General features: G+C 41.6%; 3 protein-coding genes across 5 annotated transcripts in view; 2 read left to right on the forward strand and 1 right to left on the reverse strand.

Annotated features, from left to right (window-relative positions):
- Window positions 1-2,708, forward strand: part of efna2a (ephrin-A2a) — a 38,741-nt gene extending 36,033 nt beyond the window's left edge. Inside the window, exons 3-4 of one of the 2 annotated variants that reach the window (XM_042079097.1) lie at window positions 322-387; window positions 875-2,708. In XM_042079097.1, coding sequence (XP_041935031.1) covers window positions 322-387; window positions 875-1,008 — 200 coding nt within the window. In that variant the 3' untranslated portion in view covers window positions 1,009-2,708. The remainder of the gene's footprint in view (window positions 1-321; window positions 388-874) is intronic. The other variant, XM_042079173.1, reaches the window with a different exon arrangement.
- A 3,112-nt stretch (window positions 2,709-5,820) lies between these two features.
- On the forward strand, window positions 5,821-11,771 carry LOC121677942 (ankyrin repeat and SOCS box protein 17-like). The gene is made up of 3 exons (XM_042057100.1): window positions 5,821-6,235; window positions 7,996-8,275; window positions 11,451-11,771. The coding sequence occupies exons 1-3, from the start codon at window positions 5,850-5,852 to the stop codon at window positions 11,655-11,657; spliced, it is 873 nt and encodes a 290-aa protein (XP_041913034.1). The 5' UTR covers window positions 5,821-5,849; the 3' UTR covers window positions 11,658-11,771.
- Window positions 11,772-13,987: 2,216 nt separating this feature from the next.
- Window positions 13,988-20,195, reverse strand: rabggtb (Rab geranylgeranyltransferase subunit beta). 2 transcript variants are annotated; one of them, XM_042106365.1, is made up of 10 exons: window positions 20,177-20,195; window positions 19,314-19,397; window positions 18,880-18,987; window positions 18,555-18,752; window positions 17,924-18,029; window positions 17,170-17,222; window positions 16,520-16,630; window positions 16,160-16,285; window positions 15,832-15,981; window positions 13,988-14,962 (listed from the first exon to the last, which is right to left on the reverse strand). In XM_042106365.1, exons 2-10 carry the CDS (start codon window positions 19,314-19,316, stop codon window positions 14,822-14,824), a joined length of 996 nt encoding a protein of 331 aa, XP_041962299.1. In that variant the 5' UTR covers window positions 19,317-19,397; window positions 20,177-20,195; the 3' UTR covers window positions 13,988-14,821. The 2 variants fall into 2 exon arrangements, with proteins under 2 accessions (XP_041962299.1, XP_041962290.1); XM_042106356.1 differs by lacking the exons at window positions 19,314-19,397; window positions 20,177-20,195 and adding an exon at window positions 19,134-19,249.
- Window positions 20,196-21,217: the final 1,022 nt, after the last annotated feature.

A 21,217-nucleotide genomic window follows, 5' to 3' on the forward strand; every position in this document is an offset into this window, starting at 1 on the left:
GAGAGAGATTTGCTTTTTGTTTCTCAGGTCAGCCAGTTGTCTGCAGAGCAAATTGCAATGGGGACATGGTGGGTGACAGGGCATTGTCTGTGACGGGGGTGGCAGAAGGTCAGCACAATTTCCGCAGGAAGGGGAGGCAGATTTCAGGCACCACTTTTGGTTCTGTCATGAGGTCAAGAAGACACTCAGAAATAGACTTCGTTCAAGGAACTGGTCAAAGATTGTGGTGGTTGTAGTGTCAGTCACAATGGTTTCCTCAATTTCATCATGCTTTCCTTTCCTCCCTCCCCATCCTCTCTCTCTCTCTCTCTCCATACACAGCTTCTCCCCATCCCAACCATGCAGGGATGCCTTGTCTAAAGCTGAAGGTGTACGTAAAGCCAACAAGTAAGTCATGCTCCATCTCTTTCTTTCTCTCTCTCCCCACTCTATCTATCTATCTCCTGGCCTAGTTCAATTCACCTCCTGTATAATCACCTGGATGACATATTTTCTTTTACCCCCTTAAAACGTGTTTAACTTTGACATTTTCACCTACATTGAATGTGAGGATATTTACAGACCAAATTTGTTTTTTTTTTAAAAAGGCATGACATAAATATGTCATAATATCCTAATCTATCATACAGTCCTCTCTGCACAGAGAAAGCCGGGGATGTGATCTAGATTTCTGCAACACAGTAATTAAAGCATAATTAGGTCAGCCAGGATGTTGTTTAAAATCCCCCCGCTGCTCCCCAGAAGAGGTATATATTTCTTCGTTCTTCCCCTCCCTCCCTCCCTCCCTCCCTTGTTCCCTTGTTCCTTTACTCCTGGGCTTGCAGCTCTTGCACTCCCTGTGTTTTGCTGTCTCTCTGTGTTCCTGTGCTTTCAGATGGTTCGAGTTACGAGTCTCCCGAGCCCTTCCTGATTGACGAGGGCCCGAGTTGGAGGGCGCAGGCCCCCTTCCTCCCCCTGGTGCTGGCTCTGCTGCTGCTGCTGCTGCTGCCGCCGCTGGCCTCTCTGTGAAGACCTCCAGTCTGTGACCACGCTCACGCTCCTGTACTTGGAGCCCCGGATGCCCACGCCGCCCTCTCCCTCCTCCAACTAACTGCCCCCCGCCCGCCCAGCGTGCCATCACACCGCCCCCCCCCCCTCCTTCTCTCCTCTGTTCCCTTTTACCCTGGCCTAATTCCCTCAGGGACACCCTCTCGACCCACACCACCACACACACCGAACAAATGAGCACTGTGCGTGTGTGTGTGTGTGTGTGTGTGCGCGTGCGTGTGGTGTGTGTACGACACTGTGACAAATAGAAAAACAGCAGACACCTGGGGCCTGCCAAGCATTTTAAAGAGAATGTCTTTCATATCTGGGGGAACAATTCTTGAAATTCACAAAAAACCCTTTCATTTCTGTCGCTTGTCGCATTATAGGGCCTTGGTTGATTCCATCACCTGTGTAACAGCTGTCGCTCCCCACAAATGTTATTTGGGCTGGACCGTTTTCCGTGTAATAGCACACATTCAGGATTCACAATTTCAGCCAGCTGGATCAAGAGGGCATTTGCCCAAGGGATCCCATTAAATATGGCTCCTGGCGACACCAAAGGACTTCAGCTCTCTACATGTGCACATGATGACGAGGCTTTGGAGTCTGCACATCAGACGGGCGGACATTGTGAGAGAGCCATTTGCATGGACACTGTGACAAATAAAGTAAAATAAAAAAAATAATAAATAATGATGAAAAAGAAAGAAACACTGACCTTCCTAATGATATATTTTTATTCAGAAATACAGACAATGTATGATAAAAACAAAACAAAAAAAAGCCTCTTAGACGTATTAGCTGCGTTGTGCTTGGCCCATGGCTTCGGACACATCTCACTCACTCATCACGTTTGCTTTGCATATATGAGTTTGGTCCGCCACAGCCTAAGATGCCTCTTCTGGTGCTTTGTCCATGCTGGAGAGGGCTGAGGCGGGGGCTGACGCTGACGCACGCCGTCCGCCACTGATCCATCTGGAGAACACAGATCAACACGGTCAGTGTGGCTCGCTGAAGAACGCCAGACACTAATGCTGCAAAATTAAGCTCTGATCATCGGAAGACTCTGAAGGCATACACACACACACACACACACACACATATATACGATGGAACACAAAATGACTGCTGTGTTAAGAGTGGAGTCTAGGGATAGGCTTTCTCTAATGTGAAAATCACAACATAATGAGACAACATGGAACGAGCATCCACAAACAAGACTAGATATTTTTATGTATTCTACTTCATGTTATTTTTGTAGCATTTAAGTGCAGAATCCATTATTCATGGGCTCTTCGGGGGATTGTCTTTGAGTGACGACAGGCTATTGGCAGTGACTCAGCTGTCCAATACATTTTTTGGGGGGGGTTCTTTCACTGTAATCGTTGTTGTTATTGTGCTCTTGTCAAATTGTAATCAGTATTTAATGGACAAAAAGGCATCCAGACTTGATTGTATGTCCATCAGACTTGGTGTATGTTCCCTTTTTTTCATTCAGCTTATTTTGTACAGCCTACTTGTTTTGTCCAATTGCGGAAAACATGTTCAGATGGAGCCACACAAATAAAGCATTTTGTCTATAGAGGGTTCTATTGTTGCAGTGCTCCCAACACACACACACACACACACACCCCAAAACAAAAAAAATGATTTGATTTCACAGGGCAATGAATAGCGAAACACACCCAGTAACACCCATGGTGCTCAGGGATCTACTTGGTAGTATGGTATCCAGATGATCAAGAAAAGCTTTGCATTTCTCTCTATAAATTATTGAGTTAAAATGACTCATTTGAGCATGCAACAGAAATTGTTGCATAAATCATTACTGGTATAGAAAATATATGAAAATATTTTGTGAATTGTATATAATTAAATATTGTATATAATAAAATATTGCATGAGGGTAATAGGCCTCATTCTGACAACAATATGCATTAATGGAACATTTGCATTTCAGAGAATGGAATCTGGTAAAACTGTTTCAACATACTGTAAATGGATATGGAAAATCAGTTCAGATCACAGCCTTCATCTGCTGAGGCAACTTACCAAAAGTACTACTTTGTGGATAGGTTGTCACCATGTGGTTTTACATTCAAGTGTATATTTCTTGCTTTCAAGCTGTTTGTCCTTATAGATTCATGCACTGCATATTTTGTGTGGCATAAATCTTTCATCTTTGTTATGCATTTTGAGAAAATCAAATTCATCCCCTTAGCACACCATTGAAATGTGGGTTTGCCCAAATGTGTTGTGCCAAAAAGCAGCAGACATTTTTCACTTTGGTTTTTTTTCACAGTTTGGTGTGTCAACATTATTGACTATATTTTTTTTATCTCAGAGACTGTAATTTTCTCTTTTATCCCTGTGTGTGGGTTTTGTGCTATATGCAGGACAGCCACTCTCAACATTCTGGCCTTTAAAAAAAAATCTCGCCCTCGATAACCTTAACATTTCCCTCATCTCCTGGGTCAGATCCCTGCTAAGGCAATGCAACTTTGACCAATCAGGGCTTCGGACTGCCCTGGCTGCTCAGTCAACTATTAGGTGTGGCCAGGGCTGAGAAACGTGGATGTCCTCTGTGAATAATTTATGCAATGTAGACTCTGATGAAAAATACATGGGCAGGGAGAGCGGGGCAGGTAGTTCAGTGGAGGGAGTCTTGTTCTATATAGGGAGGGAACAGGTTGTGGCCGCAGGGAAAGTGACACACACTGGGCCTCTTTTTGAAGTTCCCTTTGAAAACAAATGTGCCTGGTGGCACACATATCACATTGTATATATTTCACAGCTGAACAGCCGACCTACTGTTCATGGAAGGAAAATCTATCTTTAAAAGAGTGGTCATTTTGGCAACCTCTACTACCATTACCCCCTTTTCATATTTAGGGTCTAATTTAGCCTACTGACATACAAGTGAACCACTTTTTCCTTTTCCCCCTCTAAACTATGAACTATAACCATGTTGCATTACATATTGTTTGGTGCTGTATATTGGATAAAGTACAAACATGAATGCCTGGAGAAAAAAAAATACACAAGGACTTTAGCTGATGCAATGTGTTTTTTTCTGCCATATTTAAGTATAGGCTATTAGACATTTTAAAAGTATCGTTAGTAGGGCTGACTTTTCCCTAAATATATTGGCACTGTCACATTTTTCCACCTCAACCTTTTGTGTGTGTGTGTGTTTGTATGTGTGTGTGTGTGTGTGTGTGTGCATCTAATTCTTTTTAAAAGATATTTGTCGCCCCCAACAGTTTCAAAAGTGTGATTACAGTGTTCAAAAGTCTTCCAGTGTTATGCGTGCGTAATTGCGATTGTTTTTTTATTTGTCATTTTAAAGTGATTTCGTGTTAGCCTGCAATTATATAACACCATGTATCCATTGATTTCAAATGAGCTGCTGTTATCTGCGTCATTCGCCCGAAATACTTAAACATACGTCCACGCCCTCTGTTGCTGATGGTTATGCGCACTCCATGATCAAACAGCACAAACATGAGCCACAAACTTAAGGACTGCGAATTAAGTGTCTTGAATCTGACGAAAGCCCTCTCTAAAAACGCATGGGAGGAAAAGAGGTTCGAACATCAAAAACGTGTTCTTCAGCAGGATCACTGGAGAGAGATGTTTTCGATTAGCAGGGAATTAAGAGAAGTTCAAATCACCCTGCAGGAGATCAGAGCAATAAGTGGCTATTGCCATGAAACAAGATCTCTTCATTTTACTGCTGTAAGTACACCAGACCAAGACTATAACGTCTCCACGAAGGATGGTACAACGCACCTTATTAAACGTGACAGAGAAATTCGTCAAAACGATATACTAAATGCAGAAGATTTGATTCCTGAGATGTCTTGGTTATGCAGGCGGAGCGCCTGTGGACGCGTTCCCCTTAATTGGGTGCTGACCCCTGAATTGGTGGACGAGCATGGTGGGCCGTCGGGCGAGAGAAGACATGTCTCCAGTGAGTATGAAACCCATATATCGTCAGAGTCTAAGGATAAAGGTTTGATCAATCTCAGAAGTGCAGATAAGGCGAAGAAAGAAAACGACAAAGAGAAGGGTACAACTCCTCCAGTCAAACTTCAAAAAGTATTTTGCAGGCATGGTTTAAGTGGATCGGCCATACGGCAAAAAACAGCGAATGCAGATTTTACCCATTTGCCCTCATCGCTTACTAACACCTGCCCCTGCAAGAAGTCGCTACAAAGGGTGTTTGAAGAAGAATACCACGTCTTAAGGCCAAAACGGTCGACCATAACAAGACCAGCACGCCAAGGTCAGGATCATTCAATTCATAAAGGGCCTGTTGACTTGGAAGCACTCCGATTTGAGAGGGGGTGTTTGCTGCCCGCCGCTGAGGCAAGAAGTAATCTGTATCAGGGGGATTTGCCTTCAGTTCCGTCAGAAACATTCAGGCGGCTCCTCGTGCGTAACCAGACAGCAAAACTCTCCAGCACACTAAGTTTTGGCACCAAGGACAGCACCCACGGTAGAATGTCAAAAGCAGCTGCTAGGCAAAGCCTCCAACAACTAGTGCAACAATACAGCCGAACAAGACTGACTTCCTTGGAAAAAGAAAAACAAATGTTTTTAAGAGGCCGTGTTTCTGATTTTGTCCGAAGAGTTACAGAGAATTGAAAAAAAAAAACATTATCCATAAATTTGAGTTTCCCTTTCGCTCAAGAAAGCGGGCAATAATATAGACTTAGCCTATGTCATTTTTTGTGGTTACGTAACAATGCCAACAAGTTGATCATTAAGAGACGTTTATTATTTTAGAATAGTGGCTGGCCTGTCCGACCTCAACAATGTCGGATGGAGAAGACTCCCATGCTGAGCGCAACGTCTTCCTGAGCCTTGTTTCCCGGGTTATACACCATTCCCCGTATAGATTTCCAGAGCAGTGGGGTCAGGAAACATATGAACCACGAATCTACAAAACACTGGGAAACATACTGCGCAATGTATCATCCGAAGAATTTGAATCCTTCATATCAGACTTCATCACCTTCGCCCAGACAGCCCATGCGAGGCTCGACATGCAGTTGTACATGGAGTTTATCAACGTGTGCACCAACACCATCTTGCATTGGGTCTTTGCCCGCAGGAGTAGCGTGGAAATAGTCAGAACACTCATGGCACGAACATCATGTTTCCTAGGAGAACACAACGACTGTTTGGCTATTGCCAGGAGGTAGGCTAAGATAAGGATAGGCTAAGCTACACGAATAAGTAGGGATGTAAAGATGATCTATCAACTCAAGATTCGGTACAATTCACGATTTTAAGTTCACAATATGGTTTTCTCATGATGTTTAACAAAATAACCTGCAGGGTCATTCCACCGAATCGGTGCCTTTTGCGTCCCACAACATATAATCAGTTCTAAAGTTGCTTTAACAACAAATACATGTGTAATTTAATTTAATTAAATTTAATGCATAAATATAAGACAGAGTAAACCCAATAAAATACAAGTTAAAATGATTAAAATCACATAAATATTTGCTATGGGTAAGGATTTTGGTTGATTTTGGCTTGTCCCACGCTATGTTTTTTCTTTTTCAACAGCACTTCTCAGTTGTAAAATGTTGGTAAAATGATAAAATTTTCACAGTTTTATATTGTCTTAAGTGTAATCTCATTGTTAAGCAATGATTTTGACATAAATAGATATGTTTTCTTAGAAAATATAAGTCATTTATCATTGTCCCTTAATTTCATCTCAGTCCTGTTACTTTCACTAAAACCCCTTATAAAATAATGGTACAAACTAGAAGTGACATAATTTCAAGGAAGTGACATCATTTAGAAGAAGCAGATTCCACAGTGTAAGAAAGGGTAACTTTCTCTCTTCTTAAATGTCCTATTTTTCATGTTTTATCAGGGTTGTGAGAGAGGGGCGAGCATACAACATCAGTCCTGTTACCATTTTTTAAAGTGTATATATAAACAATTATTTATCAATACTGATATTACCTATATCTAGAAGTAATAACCTTTCAGATTACATACCATGTGCCTCCCTAACCTTGACCTGTTAGCTAGAAAGGAGCAATTTACCATGAAATCATCAGTCCTGTTACCATCAGTCCTGTTACTATCCTACAATATTCTATGTAATAAATGAATGGTAAAAAATAAATGCATAGCTTGAGATGGCCCAACACAATTTCTTGTCATGTTAAGATGTGTTAATTAAATGGGCATTGAAAAAAATCAGTTTGAAACAATTATATTTTTCACATTTTTAAAGTTGAAAAGGCACCGATTTCATGGAATGACCCTGCAGATAATTTATGACTGAAAATATGCCTTTATTTATATAGCCTAAACTGAGAGGAACACGTTTTAACAGTGTTTCCCACAGAATGTAATTCTATTTGTGGTGGCAGGTTTGCAGAATTACCTTGAATGCAACAGTTTTTAACAAGTTAGCGCAGCATGGTTATGATGCTAACCATATTAAAGCACAATTTAGTAGCCTACAACCTGGAAAATCATTGTGTGGTGGTGTTGATATTGTGGTGGGCCGCCACAAATAAGTCAATGTATGGGAAACACTGTTTAAATTAGAATAATCTTTTAACCAATCTGATTCCCAATTTTACAATGATTGGGATGTCTGTGTTTTCACTCTGAACAACTGAACGTGTAAGGCCTACTGACGTCTGACATCAAACAAGTCAAATAAAAAGCAGATTACGCCATATTCTAATTTTAAAAAATGCATCAAGATTCACTTTTTATCTGTTTGAAATATTCACACATTTGTATAGATTTTTAGCTGATTCATGGTGCACCTACTAATAAGCTGCCAGTTGTCCACGGTTAGTTGTAAAGGCCAACAAATGTCGAGATCGAATCTGCTAGGCAAATAGGCTACTAGACTGGCTTTTACTGTCAAATGATAACAGCCATGAGTCAGGCAAAGATACAGGTGTCTCTTCGCAGGTCCTTCACACCTACTTACAGCCCAAGCCCCATGGGTGGATTGACGCCGTTGATGTTCGTGGCCCAGAACCGGCAGTATGACGTTCTGAAGGTTCTACTGCAGTACGGGATGTTGGAGCGCGAACGGCAACCTACGTACATCATCATTTGTATCCTGTTCAACCCACCGCGCCTGGAAGTGTTGGACGAGCAGAACCCAGGGGAGGAGGGCCGAAGCATCCGCGAGTGTGTGGAACTGTGCTCCAGAGTGCTTACCTCCATCGCCATCGCTGACATCGAGGTACAGTGGCACACGATGCCCACAGACACCTGTGGTCTGGGACAGGCCTACTGAAACAAGAGCTGTTTCCTGTCCGGGCTGGGGGGGGCTCTAGCTTTGTGAGAATGGACAGAATGACAACCCCAGATATCCAAGACTCTTGGCCTCCTATAGCTACTGTAGTACAGGATTATACTCTACTCTTAAGTAAGTAAGTATATATACTCTTTTGATCCCGTGATTGGTCTCTGCATTTATCCCAATCCGTGAATTAGTGAAACACACACAGCACACAGTGAACACACAGTGAGGTGAAGCACACACTAATCCCAGCTACCCATTTTTGAGGGGTATGCAACAACAATATTGGCGCCCCAAACAACTAAAGCAAAACAAAAGGCCAATAATTTACACTATTATTTTGCATTAGTGTCTATTGAATATGTTTTTAAAGAAATGCTGCCAATTTAATGTTTAACTTCATGTTATAGCCTACTTTATAAGTATTGATAAATGGTGCATTGCCACTTTAAGAGAGTCTAAACGGTTCTCATAACGTCCTTTTTCCAGCTATTGCTCACAATGGATAAGGTTGATAGGCACTCTAGCTTTGTTTGTTTGCACCACATTCTGAGCCGCGTTTGGGCATTGGGCAAAGGGGCTGCTGCCCCGGCCACTAGGGGGCCCCGGCGCGGGACATTTAAAAAAGAAAACAAGTGTCTTATCTTCACCTGTCTTTGCCCGTATCAATGCATGCTATCACAGACAACAATGGCTTCGTGTGAGAGAATTAGGAAATATGAAAGCAGATCTCGAAAAAAGAGAGAGCTTCAGCCAGACGTTCTCAGTAAGGCGCGCTAAAACCACAGCCGTACGCACTGTGCGTATCAGCCAGGCTACTCAACAACGAGAGAGAATTTCCCCTGTGTGCGTGTATTCACACCAAATTGGCCTAGGCTACCATAACTTCTCAACTCTGCACAGTAGCATATTCCATTAACTGCATGCCAGTAGGCTATTTACAATTTCCTGTAAAGTTTGTAACTTTATCAAAATCAACTTAATGCAGAACTATGCACGCGCGCACCTTTTGTTTGAGCAGGAGAGATACACAGGCATGCTACAGAAGTTGTAGGCTAGCTTGTTGTTTTCTATTACTATCAGTGCTGGTTATCAGCACACAATGGTATAACTAATTCATTAACTCGACACTCAACACGTTTTTTTAAACAACGAAAACAGAAAGGATGGAGACAGCAAAGCGAGATGAGTTATTTAAAATGGGCAAGCCACAAGCACAAGGTAGGCAAGATTATTGCTTGTCAAAACGTTAGGCTATCATTACCACTGTTTAAAGCCATACGTGAACGTAGCCTTCGCTAGAACAAAACTAGGCAACTTTAGCCTTTATAGGGCTAGGCTATACAAAGTTGTCCAAATAAATAGGTCGTTAGGCGTTGTTGTCATAAAGATATTGCTTGTGGATGTTATTAGCCTACAACAGTCTATGTAGGCTACTTTTTAACTGACCAATGCAGGAACCTAACCGGGACAAATATTATCAAAGCGTTGAAAGGTAGGTGTGTGTGTGCGTACCATTGCATTCATTCCTGCAGGCGCCCTGTCCACTTTTTTCAAAACGAGGATCAAAATAGTGATAAGTCCACGTCTAGGCATACTACCCCTGTCCCTGACAACGTTACCGTTATCGGCTACGAAACCCCCCTTGTTTGTATTTGATGTGGTTGGGCTGTGTGTGTGTGAGACTGCGTGTTTCAATGTATTTGACGTCGTGGCTGGCTAGGGCTGCGTGTTACAGTGTGTTACAGACAGCGTGTTACAATGCATCATGATGTGGCTGTGCGTGCGCGCCAAACTCTAGGCTACAATGTTTCATGAGTTCAGAGTTCGGGAGTTGCACATTTTAGTCTGACCTGGGTACCACTGGAAGTCTTCAAGCCTTAGTTGAAGTAATTGATGGTAATAATGTAATATTTCATGGTTGATTTTTTTTTGTGTGCATTGCCCCATGTTTGTAGGCTACTTGTTTTTTGTATGTTGGTACAATTGTATGTTGGTTATACGGTTCCACAATATAAATGCAAATTTCATTTTTACATTATGTCTGTCAGAATTTAATTGCCCCCCCTTATGTATATTGATAATAAGGCCTCTGCCCCGGGCCCCAGATGACCTTAACCTGGCCCTGACCACATTGACACCACAATATTAAGTTATTACAAGGAGCATTCATTGTTAGGATATGGAAACATGTAATGAGTTGCTGCTAGCATGACATTTCTGTTTGCAGTTGGCCATTAAAAGTACAGTATGAGCATGGTAGCCACCTAGCTATCTGAATGGAATAGGCTATGTTTCAGTCGGCATTTTGCTTAACAAACGCTAGTTAGTCTGTTAACATTCATATTTGCAAGCCTCCAAGTACAGACGTCATCACTTTAAATCCTACCTGTTGCCTTTCACCGTCCACTTATTTAACTGCTGTTGCATCCCTTGACATGCCATCTCCTTTTCCCTCTTTCTTTTTCTCTTTTTTGTCGTCAACAGCTTTTTTTTGCTGTATCCATCTTTTTCCATAGACGGCAACTCACTACTCGTAGGCCTATCTGCTCGTCCAGCGCTCACGGCGCCCCCACTCCCTCTTCTATGTCAAAATTCTATGATGGAATCTTATGAGATAGGGCGCCTACTCTAGCCTGTTAGTCCTCTAAAATGTTATAGAACATTGAGAAAATGTTGAAATGATTTAGAAACGGACAGCAGTAGCTACATATAGAAAATATCAAATATATTATTTTATTTTTTTTACCATCGCTTTGGCGCCCTCATGGAGCTGCGCCCCTATGTGCCGCATATAGCGCATACCCACTTTTTGCGCCACTGCCCGGCGCAGTGAGCTGCCTGCATCAACAGCGGCGCTCGGGGAGCAGTGAGGGGTTAGGTGCCTTGCTCAAGGGCACTTCAGCCGTGCCTACTGGTCGGGATTCGAACCGGCAACCCTCCGGCTACAGGTCCGAAGTGCTAACCAGTAGGCCACGGCTGCCCCCTAAATCTCTTATATTCTCATGGTTCTTCTCTCAAGTCAATTAGATTTATAACAAACACCAATCAGTCCAAGTGAAATAAATACATTGACCTGGGTTAGTAGTGTGATTCCTCCATTAATGTCATGCAGATGCAGATCCTTTATGGGCGGGTGCCAATGATTGCAGCCTGGAGGGACTGTCTCCCCATCACCCACTACCAGGAGCCCTGTGAGCTGACCCAGCTCTGCAGGGTGGCTGTGCGGGGACATCTGCTGAAGATGTGTCGGCTCCCGGATGGCCTCAAGGACCTGCCTCTCCCCTCACGCCTCCAGGCTTTCCTTAATATTGAGTTCTGAGGCCCAGAATTAGGCCTCAGCGGGCACCTGCGCCTCTCAGGGATCTCAGGGATTGCCGATTAAAAGCTCCTTGTGGTGTTAAGACCAAGACACAACCTTTCATCACTGCTCTTACATTGTTGTTTGTTTGTTTGTTTTCCTCTCAAATACAATTCAGCAACTGAATGAAGTGTTTCACAATATGGTATTTGAGAGCACATTCGTATGAATATGTGTTAGGTTAGGTAGGCCAGGGCTACTCATTTACACTCTTGCATCAAAGCGTCTAGAGAGCGATGTCTCTTTGGCTTCCACACAGGATTCTATAATACATCGTTTCCCAACCTTGGGGTCGGGACCCCATGTGGGGTCGCCTGAAATTCAAATGGGATCGGCTGAGATACTGGGTCTCTCACAACTGACATATACATTGCATAAAAATATGTACATGAATTAGACATCAAAAATATATATATTAAAAAAAAGTTAAAACCCCCATGATATTCAAGTTAAGTAACGGATCCTTCATTACAATCTAACTAAGTGAAAATAAACTTAAACTAGACAGCCTACATGAGATGTTTGATTGATGGAATTATGCTTGATAAATGTTCAAAAAAAAAGTAGCAAAGTAGCAAAAACACCAGGTATGGAAGGACATTTGGGGAAATCAAAGTACCGCTCTTGTCTGGATGTTACAGCAGAGATTAGTTGCACTCTCACAACATGTGAATGTTTGGGGTGTCCAACATTTTGTGACATCAAAATAGTCACCTGCCAAAAAAGGTTGGGAACCCCTGCTATAATAGCTTTTTGTCATTTGCTTGGAGTCCTAGTAACTACAAATGTCACATTCAAAGGCTTGATGTCACTGTGTCCAAATGGCTAAATGCAGTATAGTCAGTGTATTTAAAGAAAAATGTTGTCCATTGTTTTGGCTTGAGCTTCTTCCCTTGCTTCTGTGCTGTAGACGCACATAATGAAACAATGAAGAAATGTTCCGTAGTGATCAAGCAACCGAACAAACACATTCTAGTTGAAGGGAATGGCAAATTGTTATTGTGTTGCAACCAATATCCAGCTGACAGGCTGCCATCTAGATATCACACAGAACAATTCATCTGTCAAAAGGAAAAGAATGGAGAGTTGAAAGCCCTGAAAGAAACTACAAAGAAAAAAAACTGAAGAAAAAGCTGCTCTAGGAACCTGTTGTGTGTTTGAAACCAAGCAAGCCGTAGAAACAGAGAGAGGAAGAAACAGAGAGTATTACGATGCCAGGCATGTGGCACACATCCCACTCCCTGCTTTTCCTAATGAGAGCCTGTGGGGTTTCAGAGTAGCCTAACAACAGTCATGCTTCCCTCGGCGGCTCTAGCGGGGGTGCTGAAGATTACGGCCCCCCTGCAGGCTGCGAGATTTCTGACGCCCTTTCATGTCTGCTTGACGACAGGCAACACAACGCAATCTTATTATTAGATATCTTTCCAGATATTAAATACAATGCCTTTTATTGGCATTGTGCATTACAATGATTGTTTTTTTTTTTTTTAGTGTGGAAAGAGAAATACATTATTCACTTCATTATGGTATGCCTTGGAGCCTTGTTTTGGTACATCTTTAAAATTCCACAAATGCCTTTATGTATGTGTGTCAACATCAGGACCTAGTTACTATAAACCAATGAAAGAGACAGGGGGATTATGACGCTTGAGTTGTGACTGTGAAACACTGCAACAAGCAAATCTTCGAAAGACAACAGTGATGCTGATCTTTTGCGGTACATGATGCAAATCACTTCCATCAGACCTACAGATAATTTTAGTTGTGCTGGAGAACTGACTGAAATATCCAGGCCCATTGTCAACTTCGTATACCAACTGGGATTAACCTACTTTTGTGCAGACTTCTAATCCAATGAATTATTTATTTTTCCCCAAACTGACAGAATTTGTGCAGCGATAGCAGTAGAGCTGACTAGACAACACAAATATTTGCAAAACGAGTTGTGACATCTTCAGTGATGCACATGAGGGAATTCGCTCCACCTAGATGGTTTCCAGGTAATCATGCCTTTGCCCTTGAGAGAAAAATCAACACCTAACAGCAATGAAGACAAGATTGCACTGGCCATACCATCTGCAGGGAAATCATCGTGGGATTTTATCTGCATGCTTTTCACTAAACCAGTGCACTGAAATGAGTATATTGGCAGTTCATATCAGATGTGTGTAGCCATAAACAACTCAACAAAGGAGTTTTATGTGACACTGGTTTATTTTTTTTCCAGAAAACAGACAGTGATATTTAAATAGCATACATACAAATTATCATTCAGACCAGACAACAAAATAAAAATAATCCGTACTTTAAGATGAAGAATGCATAAAATATTTTTTTTTCTCCAGGTTGATGGAGAAAACATAATCATGGAAAGTAATTTGTAAAGATGTATATTTGTCTTCATACAATATTAGCAAGGAACAATACCTGTAAAGTAAGTAGTATAAATGCAAAGCCTCTTTCATGTTTACTGTCAGGATATATGCTACAAGGCATTTTGAAACCAAATCTCTTAAGAGTTAAATTAAGTTTATTCTATATGACAAACAATGGATACACCCCTAACTGACCATTTTGCATAATTTGTTTACTGAAGTACCAACTAATAATTACCGACTCGTAAAATACATTTTGCTCAGTAATCCTATGCTGATGAAGTGATTTAAAAATAACCACAGTGATTTTCTAAGCATTATTTCCATGTGACCAAGATGACAGGATTGAGTGCAATGTCAGAGGCTTCACACATCCACGTGTTAAGATGTTATGATATGGTGCAATCACTCTGCTCGAACCCTGGGATGCATTCACTGACAAGTTATGACTCAAACAAATGTGCTCTGTTATCATTGCCAAAAGACCAGTGAATAGTGAGTACCGAAGCACACTCTGGAGCCTAATAACAGTCTTACAGTCTGTCTCGTTCAAGGGTGAGGACGTCTTGTCATTTTCATCATGGGGCAACAGAAGCGTCAAAGGTCCTCCTCAGACTGACCCATCTCTGGCCAGTGCCCAATGTCCCCTTAGCGCTGTGAGCCAGCCGGAGGGCTGGGTGGTGCGGGAGGTGGGTGGAGTGTGTGTGACGGTGGTGCAGGGGGTGTGCTGCAGTGGTGCTGAGGGTGGTGTTAGCTCAGCAGCTCTGGGTTGAGGCCGATCCTCTGAATCACCTGCTCAGGCATGCAGAACACGGGATTCACCGCCTTCACCTCGTCATCCCCCAGGAGGGACAGCCCTGCCACACCGAACAAGGTATGGAAAGGGTCCACCTGGAGCAAAAGGGAGTGGTATGGAAATAATGAACTGGCTACATCATCTGTGTGCCTGTAGTTTTAACATGTGTGCTATAGTAGCATCAATTGTTCATGTATTAAAGCTGCAGTTGGCAAGATTTTTTTGATCATATTCACTGAAACCGACACTATGCTTCGACAGAACAACATAAATCAGCCGGTTTTAGAAAAAAAAAAAAATGCACTTCTACCTCCACCTAGAACCTGTTACAGTATTTGTTTTGCAAAAATCCACAGCTCCCGGTTCTTCTGGTCCAATCAGAGCAGGGCTATGTGAGATCTGACTGTCAATCACAGTCTGGTGTGCACTGACGAGCACAAACTTGATGAGAGGGTGCTCGGTGGTAGTGGGGGAGGGGCATGAGAGTTGTAAACATTCAAAATTTTGGCTAACGGCTCCTACATACAGCTGCGTTCCGTCAACGCATGCCAGTGGGTGTTCCCGACGGTAGCTATGCAAATGACTTGAAGTAAAACCGTAATGTGATTGGTTGGTGCCGTCCGTAGATTGGCTTGATTGGCCGGTGCCGTCTGTCGGTGCAGCAACAGCTGAACTTCTCAACGCGAGCGGCGGGAGAAACGCGACGCAACGGACCCACAATTCAGTTCGGCAACGGATCACGTGAGCCCATGTAAAGTGAATGGGATGCGTCTCCAGCAACGCAGCTGTGTGTAGGAGCCGAAAGTCCCCTCAATCTGTCAGACTTGCCAATATCAGCTTTAATATTATCAAATTCATAGTACTTCAAAAGAAGGAAAAGTATTCCATGTATGAAAGTAATGCCTCAACTGTCTGTTGTTCTGTGAATGCTGTTTTAACTGTATTGGACACAGAAATAGCATACCATATCTCCTGGCCTGTCAGCAAAGCCACCGGTCTCTTCGTCTTGACAGGCTAGAATGAATGAGCTCAGCTTGGCTTTGTCAATCCAGTGAATTCTGCCAATAATCTTCAGGGAGGCAAGCACCCACCAGGAGTAACACACATCAGGTAGCTTCAGCAAATAAAGGAAAAAAGCAATCAGGTTTCTATCATCCTCCTCTTAGCCTTTTCTCTGCACAATACACGCAAGACATGCAAAATCACAAAAGGAGGTGAACCACAAACGACCACAAAAAACACATTTTTACTCTTCAACAACAAGCCTGTCGTCTGACAGGACACATCCCCACCTTCTCCGGGCGTCCATTTAGACCCCCTGAGGGAAGCTGTCGCTCACAGAGCCACCAGCCGAGCAGGTCGGCGTTCACCTGGTGCAGCCGGCCGGTGATGGACAGGAAGCCTGTGCAGCAGTAGATCTGATTGGGGAGTGGGAATGAGGAATGGAGAACACTGTATGAGGCAGAACTGCATCAAATCTACTCTCCAGTCACAAAAGACATCCTATTCATACTGTATGAAGGATTATTACATACAGATTATAATAATAATAATTATTATTATTATCCTCATCATCGAAAATGTGGTATTCTATGAAATGGAATGACCACAACCACATTACTATGAGAAAAGTTGTAGAATACTAGCAATACCTGACCCGCATGGGACTCCGATCCAGGTCTGCAACCAAAGCCACCATCAAAATTCATGCAGGAAAGAACAAATTCTACTGCCTTCTCCACATTGACTGCATCCAACTTGCCCTAGACCACAGTAGACGGTCAGTCAGATTTTCACTCATTACTATTTATGTGTAAATGTCCCATCTTTACATAAATATGTACATCATCACTTCAGACAACCCTGTGACCATTTTGGTCACCTTCCCTCATCTGTCTAAATGAATCTGTAGATATTGAGGCTCTGTACATTTTGTTTTGCAATTGCTAAGACATGAAAACAAGCAGGTAAGCAGGTAGCTTATTTAACATTTCATTGAGTAGTTCTAAAACAGACTTTTTGAAAAACACAATTATCTACAAGATAAGTTTTAAAACTTAAAGCCATGTGTTTCAGCTGGAATACAGACATGCAAAATTGCATGTTTTCATGAAATAATTTTGACAAGAGTTAGAGTAGCTTTGGAAGAAATGCTTGCTTTTTCCAAAAGTGTGATGCTTGTGTGTGTGTTTTGAGGTTTTGGGTTTTAAAGTTGACAAAATGTCTAAGAACTTGTAGCAAAACATTTAATTAATCTTATTGTTATAACCGTAAAACAACCAAATTAAATATTTCACATTACCAGTAGTGCAAGAGTTGCTACTGCACAAAAAGAGAACCGTGTGTCTATTTCCCCTGAAGAAGAGAGAAAGTGACAATGTGAGGTCTACCAATTCAATTGTCTCAACCAAATCTCAAATAGTAAAGCTACAGTGTGTAGCATCTAGTGGTGAGACTGCTGAATTACAACCAACTGAATACAACTCCATTTCCAAGTGTGTGGGAGAGTAACTCATAAACAACCATCATGTTAATTAAACCCGGCGTGGTGAAACAGTGGCAACATCACTGCCTGAAAAAACAATCAGCCCATTGCGAGTCTGTGTCGCTTTGGATGAAAGTGTCAAATTACATAAAAATGCAAAAGGCTCCATCATAAGCCATTATTTTGGTTTGTCCATTCTGGGCCACTGTAGCATGATTGCAGCACAACATGGTGGACCTGCTACCAATATAGATGCTCCTTCTAGGCTCATTTAGTTACACATTATACTGTAGTGTATAGTAATGAAAACATAACTTTACATACTAAATTCCATTTCTGCTTACAGATCACACATTGATTGGCTGGGATTTGTTTACATGGCCCAGACCCGGGTCTTTGTATTATGAACACTAGAGTTTTTTGAGCACAAACACTGAACAGACATCCATAGGGCCACAAGGAGTAACTCACTATCAAAAATGTATGGAAATTACCTTACCCTACTTATACCTTTACTACGGAATGAAAAGCACCAATTGACATACTTCACAATCAGAGAGTGTAAACTTACCCCATTTGTCTCCAGCAAATGAACCGTCTTCCTGTTGTAAACCTTTTACATACCCCACCACCTTCTCCACGTCGATGGCACTGACATCGTCATACAGCGAAAGAATCTGTAAAATCAAGATTCAAAATATTAACACTGCTGCCACCTACAGTAGATATTTCTGTTAGAATGAGGGAGTAGTGGGAGGTTTTGGGGTTGGTGTTATGAGGGAAGCATGAAATGTTGGAGGGAAATCAACTTTTGGAGTTCTCTTTTTTTCTTTTTATTGAACGTGTTTGGAGAGAAATGTAATTTAAAAACTGCTGTTATTTTCCCTCTGCAAGTATTTAGTTTGAATGGTATCTTCAGTTGTAAGGTGCTGACCCTAATAACCTCATACAATAAAAAATAATTATAAAAAAAAGTAGATATTTCTGTTAAGTGAGTGACCATCTTTACTCAATTGTTACACCACCTTAATGGTAACTGTAGAATAAATGCATAGAAAGTCAATAAGGATTTGACTAATCTTTACATATTGTTGGACACTTGGCTCAGCCATGCAAAACGACTGAAGGTTATTTCTCAGATATAAATGCACTGGTATTTATTAAAATCAGCAGTTTGAGAGCCATCCAGTCAGGCTATCTACCTGCACAGCACTAAGAGTGTACAGCAGGTGGGGGTCATGCCCAATGCTGGCGCTGAAGCCTCCACACTCATGCTGGCAAGATTTGATGAACTCGGTGATCTCAGCGCGGTTCATGCGATGGAGCTGGCTCATTAGGTCCATTACAGTCAACCCCCAGTAGATTCCACTCATTCTTAGGTACTCCGACAGCGTGTATTCCTGTTTTCCGTAAATAACATATTGTTATCAATTCAATCTGTCCGACTTGGCAATTTTCTATAGAAAGGCGTAATGGTTAAGCGTTGCATTATTCTGCAATGGACAAAACATACTTTTCTTTACTTACATAGTCATCTTTTTTTGAACCATATGCGGCGATATAATCTGCATGTTTGTCCAAGAGTAGAGCATTTGGAGCATCGGCCTTGATGACGACGTCTTTCACTTGGGTCCCCTTACAAAAACAGGAAACAGTGTCATGTCAGAGATAGAGCACAAATATAATGTAGCATTTTCGAGACAATACTTTTTAAATAGTTAGTGTCGTGGGTGTTTTAACATTAAACACAACCAGCCAGTCACTTAAACAACCAACATTACAGGCACAGAGCGCTAGTTGCTAACAGTGTTAGCCAACCGGTCGAGTGGACGAGATAACGCCACTGTGTATGAGTGAGACCATAAAATGTCTAAACCGGTACAGATTCCGTGTCTGAAGGGGAGTGGGGTTAATTAAAACAGAAATGCATAATGTACTAAAGCAAATTGGGCACAATTTACCATCGTTAAGGGAGTCCACGAAGAACTGTCACACAGACGCACATTCAATACGTCACGTCCTGAAGGTAATGCGTCACAACCAATAGAGTTGGTAAGTCCCGCCCTTTCCGCTGGACCTCTAGATTGAAAAATCGTCAATGCAAGTGAATGTGAGAAAATAATTATTTTCTGGTCCCGTTTGATTTGTGCCATGAATGTGAACATATGTCGTCGGTGAATTTTTAATATAATTTTTCATGTTACGAGTTTGACAGTATATTATATGATTCTTCGGCTATCAGTTGTGGAAAAGACATAACGAGAAAGACTACATGTCGCCTGTGACGTAAGCTAGCTCTAATCGCTAACATTAACTGAGATGCTAGTTTTTGTAACGGCAGGAATAAACACACATGGTAACAAAAATATTTGAAACATGTCTAGCTTCACTCAACACATTAACACTACGATACAGTGTGATTGTAAAGTTGTATGGTTCACTGTGTTCAAAGTCGATCTTAATAACCCTCCCACTGTTATGGGAAACTAGTGATCTGTCGTCTAGCGGAAAGTTGTAGTCCACAAAGTGCTCTCACACAAAGTTTAACCGCATCAAACTTCTACCCGCTCAATTGTAGCATTCTTTACACGAAACTTTGTATTAAAAATTCACAGACAACATATGTTCACATTCATGGCACAAATCAAACGGGACCAGAAAATAATTATTTTCTCACATTCACTTGCATTGACGATTTTTCAATCTAGAGGTCCAGCGGAAAGTCCCGCCCTTTCCGCTATCCCCGCTGGACCTCTAGATTGAAAAATCGTTAATGCGAGAAAATAATTATTTTCTGGTAACTTACGGGACTTACCATCTCTATGTTGTCTTGTAACCGGTCCAGGACTACTTGAGTTTTGTTGTTGGAGACTGCCGCAGAAGTTTTTTTTCTGACCAATAACCTAAGTCAAAGAGATTTCTTTCAAAATGCTTCATAGCAGTAAGCCACTATTAACAGAAGCTCAAAAAATACCATACTTTGGAGTAAACTGCCTCGATACTTAGCTGATCTTATTTAGCCTGAATTATCCTTGCGCTGGGAAAATTTACTTTTTGGTTTCATTAACTGACACAAATCTCACCCCTCAGTTTGATTTAATTAATAATAATAAAAAGCTGTCCATTCACATTAAACACTATATTTCTACTATATCCTGTTGCAGTAATAAGAAGGCTGTTAGAACCATGGTTAGAACACACACTACTTTTCAAATGCTTTATGGTGCCCTGGTGAAATTGACCTGTTATATGCATTGTGTGTCGACAGCTACACGTGGCTGTACGTATGTTATGTAGGCCTACTCAATTTACATAAAGCATTTGAAAAGTGTTCTAACAAAATCGTTCTCCACTGGATAAGCGATCTAGAATGCCAAATCCATATTTCCAGTTATTTTGGTGAAAGTAACTTAAAAGTAATGCAGTAGTAGACCTAGAGTAATGCCTTACAATTCAGAGACAGTAATGTTATAATGTAACACATTACTCTGAATTTACAGTAATAAGTAATACTACATAATATATTGCATTTTTGAAGTAACTTGCCCAACACTGCTCCTCACCATGTTTGACATTCCATAGGCTATTAATTCTGAAATGCCATGGCGTCATTACTGTGGTGACAGCTTCTTTGACATTTAACATTATACTGCTCCAACACTCAAAAAATGGGTGAAGATAAGCAGGCATAAAACAGCGACAAAACAATCTCCTGACAGTTGATCATTAGTTTTCTGTCTTCAAATGTAACTGCCCATGAACAAAAACACTAGCAGATAACTATGGATGGCGACTTGAAATGAGGTCAGCCTAAATGAAATTAATTTTAGTTCCAACTGCATTTATGTCTTTGACGATTCAGTTA

The sequence above is a fragment of the Alosa sapidissima genome, chromosome 1 (genome assembly GCF_018492685.1).
Source record: "Alosa sapidissima isolate fAloSap1 chromosome 1, fAloSap1.pri, whole genome shotgun sequence".
Classification (NCBI taxonomy): domain Eukaryota; kingdom Metazoa; phylum Chordata; class Actinopteri; order Clupeiformes; family Clupeidae; genus Alosa; species Alosa sapidissima.

What these genes read in the sequence shown, in the direction of transcription:
- rabggtb (XM_042106365.1), bottom strand. An exon ending in CGGAGTCCCATGCGGGTCAG is followed by an intron (nt 16,286 to 16,519) that starts GTATTGCTAGTA and finishes CTCCCCAATCAG; the next exon opens with ATCTACTGCTGCACAGGCTT. An exon ending in TAAATGGACGCCCGGAGAAG is followed by an intron (nt 15,982 to 16,159) that starts GTGGGGATGTGT and finishes TATTTGCTGAAG; the next exon opens with CTACCTGATGTGTGTTACTC.
- LOC121677942 (XM_042057100.1), top strand. Translation starts at nt 5,850, where the DNA reads ATGTCGGATGGAGAAGACTCCCATGCTGAGCGCAACGTCTTCCTGAGC. An exon ending in TGTTTGGCTATTGCCAGGAG is followed by an intron (nt 6,236 to 7,995) that starts GTAGGCTAAGAT and finishes GTCTCTTCGCAG; the next exon opens with GTCCTTCACACCTACTTACA. An exon ending in TCGCCATCGCTGACATCGAG is followed by an intron (nt 8,276 to 11,450) that starts GTACAGTGGCAC and finishes AATGTCATGCAG; the next exon opens with ATGCAGATCCTTTATGGGCG.